At 43.0% G+C, this 5,961-nt stretch overlaps 1 protein-coding gene across 1 annotated transcript; it reads left to right on the forward strand.

Moving 5' to 3' along the window:
* Positions 1–599: 599 nt before the first annotated feature.
* On the forward strand, positions 600–4,558 carry LOC138367464 (PPE family protein PPE10-like). Its single transcript, XM_069329126.1, has 2 exons — positions 600–648; positions 3,873–4,558. The coding sequence occupies exons 1-2, from the start codon at positions 600–602 to the stop codon at positions 4,556–4,558; spliced, it is 735 nt and encodes a 244-aa protein (XP_069185227.1).
* The last annotated feature ends 1,403 nt before the right edge of the window (positions 4,559–5,961 follow it).

Here is a 5,961-nt window from a genome sequence, read left to right on the forward strand (position 1 = left end):
TATTAAGAGGACAGGCTGCTCCTTGGAGCATGTCACCTCTAGTGATACGAATATGTAGGCAAGACGACAACATCTCTTTCAAGGAGCCTTAAATCACTGCCATATATACACTAATTATAATCGTCTTCATTATAAGAATTTACAAAGAATGATCATCATTTACTTGCTGTTAGGAAAGGGAAGATCAGGCACATGCGAGATTGCTATCAAGTTGCAGCAGTGCCGTAGACGACCCCTTCACGGGAGAAGGCAGCGAAGTCTTCCCTCTCACCTCAGAGGACGTCAGCTGGGCCTTGGCATGACCCCTACACAAGCAAATTCCTGTCTACACGTGGCTGCCAACACGACGACCAGCCCGTCAACCCCCGCCCCTACACACCCACCAGCTGCCCGCTGCCAACATTCCTCCCGGCCTATCGCAGCCTGCAGCCTGCAGCCTGTACAGCCTGTCCAGCCTGCAGCCTGTCCAGCCTGCAGCCTGTACACAGGCAGGAGCGGATCCGGCCCACCGTTCATTTGGTCATCATATCTTCAGCCACGTTACTGTGACTCATCGTCTGCGCAGTGCTGCCTGTGTCACTCTTGTTATAATGACCGTCATGTTAGGAGTCACCTCCAATTACAAGATGACAGAGGCACCAATTACCGGTAATGATTATTTTATACAATAGTCAGAGACACAGTTTTTCACTCGATAGCGTCTGACCTGTAGAACAAAGTCAAATGAATATGATTAATTCTGAATGATAAGTTAGTTCCCTATGCGCTTCTCTGTAAGACAAGAGTGAAAACGTTAAGGAATATTCAGTGACAGTTTGTCCCGCGACTTGCCTGTAAAAGGGAAAAAACTGCGATAGATTAGCTTTCTATATGAGGCCTCGTCAGAGACAATATCTGAGAGGAAGGTGCGACCTGACTGGTGTCACGTGACCAGAAGCTGGGCGGGTCACCATGTACAACGGCGCTTACTGCTGGCACTCTTCCTGGGCACCCGTGGCACCCGTGGTGCCTCGCTCCTGCCCTACACACATGTGGCGTGCTTAGCGCAGTTGTGTGGGTGTATGGCCGGGGTTGTCGAGGTCAGGTGTGGGGGGTGTAGGGCTGGGGTTGTCGAGGTCAGGTGTGGGGGGTGTAGGGCTGGGGTTGATTAGGTCAGGTGTGGGGGGTGTAGGGCTGGGGTTGATTAGGTCAGGTGTGGGGGGGTGTAGGGCTGGGGTTGATTAGGTCAGGTGTGGGGGTGTAGGGCTGGGGTTGTCGAGGTCAGAAGTGGGGGGGTGTAGGGCCGGGGTTGTCGAGGTCAGGTGTGGGGGGTGTAGGGCTGGGGTTGTCGAGGTCAGATGTGGGGGGGTGTAGGGCCGGGGTTGTCGAGGTCAGGTGTGGGGGGTGTAGGGCTGGGGTTGTCAAGGTCAGGTGTGGGGGGTTATCATCAAACTAGACTAGGATAACTTTCTGTAACGTAACTTGTTACTCTTTAACAAGGATTACTAAAACAATCTTTTTCGTAACATATCTAAACTAAGTTTATGTTTCATTCAACAAGAAACTAGTCAAGGGTAAATTTTTCCTATCATATCTAAACAAAGGTTAATCTTTATTCATAAAAAGCTATTCTAAAGTACCGTTTTGTAACATGTCTTTACTAAGAATACTCTTTATTAAACTGGAAACTCCACTAATACCCTAAACAGATACCCTAACTAGGGTATCTTTTTCGTAACATATCTTAACTAAGAATATGCTTTATTCGACTAATATTTCGCTTTATTGCGTAATATAACTTTGTCAATCTTTCTGTAACCCCAAAAGATTATGTAACAAGTATAACATCTTCGTTATGTAACATTACTGTTTATGTGGTAAATAACTTGGGGGGGGGGGTCAGTCTTGTTCATTATATATGTCAACATACATTACACTTCATGTCGTAACAAGCTTACTAAGACACTCTTTCTGTAACAACTAGTTTTGTGTGTTAAATGTCTTTATGTATCAAATTTACTTTGTCATTATCTTTCTATAACTTGTTCCTAATAACTTTGACAACTTTTCATAACACTACTGTTTTATGTAGCAACAAACTAAACTAGTGCAACTTATCTGTGTTAGGTCTTTAGCTAGGACATCACATACTAAGAATTTTTCACTAAGTCAATCGTTCTGTACTTATCTAAACTAACATTACTGTTTTACGTGGTAACAAACTTACTGAGACAATCTTTCTGTATCAAATCTTAACTTACATGTTTACATCTCTAAGACACAACTTGTTAATAACTTAAGATAAAAACGTGTTATTCTTTTTCAGTTAACTTATCACACACTATGACCAAACTGTTAATGTTGAACAATATTACTAAATCAGTTTTAACAATCTGTCTTAAGCATCATCTTACACATATTCTCTTAAGCAACAGGAATATATATATTTACCTAACAAACTCATCCTTCCTAATACACACATCCAACAGTCACCTTCATCTTTGTATCTGAGTACATGTTCTCTCAACATCATACTGTAGTATCAGTTTTAATACAAAATAAGACTCGAACTGTATGTCTTCTCTTTCAAGCTGCATCTCGCACAATACGTGTCCATCAAGTTATATCATTTTAGGTCTCGGTTAATGAGGATAATTAAAGAGTATTCAAGATAAAGAAAGGTTTGTACAAACTATCTCGTCTACAAATAGGGCAGAGTCCCATAGACATTCTAGATAAGTATTACCTCAGGTTATCTTGTACATTCTCTAATTTTACAAACTCAAAAAAACTGCAAATAATTACATTCAAATATTAACAGAATTAAAACAAAACAAAAATTAACAGGCAAACACAAACTTGCACAAAACACTTAAGTACTTTGTTTAAGTTTGTGAAAATGTTTAAGTTTACACAAAACTTACACAAAATACCCATGTCACAATCTCACTTACACATACACATATTACATTCACAAGCTCTCACAATATTATATAACTCCCAAACTCACTTTCTCAAACTTACACAAACCTGCAAAAAACACATTAATTACCACAAACTTACACATAATACTCATTTCACATATAAAAACACATGCAACACGCAAACTTGCATAAACATATCTATTTCACACACACAAATACAAACATATATTAAAAACAACATGCACAAATGCACATTCAACTATTTCACCAGTCCTAACTTAGCTGTCCTAACCAAACCTAACTTATCTACCCTACCCTAATTAGCTGTCCTAACCTAGTTTACACAACCTAACTTGCCTATCCAAACTTACCTAAGTTACTTAACGTATCTAACTTAACCAAACCTATGGAACTTACCCAATCTTACCAAATCAGAGTAATAAATGTCTCTGAATACATGTCAACACAGAACAACACAAGTCACACTCCTTAACACAGAGAACACAACACCAGTGATAGAACGACCACCAGGTCCAGTACACAGGCTGCCGCACCGTGGGCTACCCCTGACAGTGTACTGGGCACCGTGGGCTACCCCTGACAGTGTACTGGGCACCGTGGGCTACCCCTGACAGTGTACTGGGCACCGTGGGCTACCCTGACAGTGTACTGGGCACCGTGGGCTACTCTGACAGTGTATTGGGCACCGTGGGCTACCCCTGACAGTGTACTGGGCACCGTGGGCTACCCTGACAGTGTACTGGGCACCGTGGGCTACTCTGACAGTGTATTGGGCACCGTGGGCTACCCCTGACAGTGTACTGGGCACCGTGGGCTACCCCTGACAGTGTACTGGGCACCGTGGGCTACCATTGACAGTGTACTGGGCACCGTGGGCTACCCTGACAGTGTACTGGGTACCGTGGGCTACCCTGACAGTGTACTGGGCACCGTGGGCTACTCTGACAGTGTATTGGGCACCGTGGGCTACCCCTGACAGTGTACTGGGCACCGTGGGCTACCCTGACAGTGTACTGGGCACCGTGGGCTACTCTGACAGTGTATTGGGCACCGTGGGCTACCCTGACAGTGTACTGGGCACCGTGGGCTACCCTGACAGTGTACTGGGCACCGTGGGCTACCCTGACAGTGTACTGGGCACCGTGGGCTACCCTGACAGTGTACTGGGCACCGTGGGCTACCCTGACAGTGTACTGGGCACCGTGGGCTACCCTGACAGTGTACTAGGCACCGTGGGCTACCCTGACAGTGTACTGGGCACCGTGGGCTACCCTGACAGTGTATTGGGCACCGTGGACTACCCTGACAGTGTACTAGGCACCGTGGGCTACCCTGACAGTGTACTGGGCACCGTGAGCTACCCTGACAGTGTACTAGGCACCGTGGGCTACCCTGACAGTGTACTAGGCACCGTGGGCTACCCTGACAGTGTACTGGGCACCGTGGGCTACCCTGACAGTGTACTGGGCACCGTGGGATACCCTGACAGTGTACTGGGCACCGTGGACTACCCTGACAGTGTACTAGGCACCGTGGACTACCCTGACAGTGTACTGGGCACCGTGGGCTACCCTGACAGTGTACTGGGCACCGTGGGCTACCCTGAGTGTACTGGGCACCGTGGACTACCCTGACAGTGTACTAGGCACCGTGGGCTACCCTGACAGTGTACTAGGCACCGTGGGCTACCCTGACAGTGTACTAGGCACCGTGGGCTACCCTGACAGTGTACTAGGCACCGTGGACTACCCTAATAGTGTAGTGTGAGAAATATAGGAAAATTATATGACATTATAATGTGAAAATGTGAAATTATAGGAAAGAGTTTAATAGAGGTCTAAGATCCTATTCATATAGCCAAATACTCGTCAAAGTAACTTGGAACAAGTTGATCCTCTCTCGTCTTTATTACCTAGCAAAGTATTGTGAGACATATATACATCAAATGTCAACATAATAATAAAAATAATAATATTAATAATAATAATAATTCGTCTGAGCTTCAGTAGTAGTAAAGGAAAGCTGAAAATTCCAGCATAGCAGCAGTATAGTTGCTTTTGGAATCTTTTTCTTATTAGGGTTACTTACAGCTGGCTGGATAGAGCGTCTACCTCACACTCGGGCCCGTGGTTCGAGTCTCACAGACCTCAGGTGAATGAAATAATAATAAGAAGAAGAATAAGAAGAAGAATTATTATTATCAATTATTATTATTAATAGTTAATAATTATAAATAATAATTTATTAATAAATTATACTTTAATTTAATAATAAATTATTCCCATCTACCCTTTCCATCGTAATGTGTCTTAGAGGTGAGTTATAGACAAAGATGCGTTAGCCTCTTATCAATGTGTCTTAGAGGTGAGTTATAGACAAAGATGCGTTAGCCTCTTATCATGTTAAACCATCATGCAGCTATTGTAATCATTGTTTCTCTCAAATTAAAGAAAAGTAATATATGTTCCTTGAAATTATAGGAAAAAGAGGAGGTTTCAACCTCTCAGTGTTCTTCAAATATTGTATTTATTTACAACACCGAGTCTCCACGATTATACAATACCTTATACATTCAACACTATATTTTCTCTTAGGCAAGTTTTAGCTTAAAAAACATAGCAACACAATGGCCTCCCACTAACCACATTTCCCAGAAACCTTCCAAAACCCTTGTAAATAACCCTAACTAACAAAAATAGTAAGTAATATTACACTATCGCATTTTCAATAGGTGTCGTTATTAACTGTTTTATATAAACGAATACTAATGTCTTACATTTGCTAAAGGTTAGAACCGTAAGTCATTTTCTTACAGATACTGATTCAAAGTCAATCATTAAATTGATTGAGTTGGTAAGATTGGTAAGTTTCATAGGTTAGGTTAGGTTAGGTTTAGTTTGGTCTGTTAATAGAGTGACAGAACAGAACAGAATAACAAGTGGAACAGCAACAGAATAACAGAAGACAAAAGAGAATCACAGACGCGAAAGATAACAGATAATATCAGCAGCAGAACAACAGAAGTTAACAGCAGCAG

This window comes from Procambarus clarkii, chromosome 22 (assembly GCF_040958095.1).
Source record: "Procambarus clarkii isolate CNS0578487 chromosome 22, FALCON_Pclarkii_2.0, whole genome shotgun sequence".
In the NCBI taxonomy this organism is placed as follows: Eukaryota; Metazoa; Arthropoda; class Malacostraca; order Decapoda; family Cambaridae; genus Procambarus; species Procambarus clarkii.

What these genes read in the sequence shown, in the direction of transcription:
- LOC138367464 (XM_069329126.1), top strand. Translation starts at nt 600, where the DNA reads ATGTTAGGAGTCACCTCCAATTACAAGATGACAGAGGCACCAATTACC. An exon ending in GACAGAGGCACCAATTACCG is followed by an intron (nt 649 to 3,872) that starts GTAATGATTATT and finishes CTACTCTGACAG; the next exon opens with TGTATTGGGCACCGTGGGCT.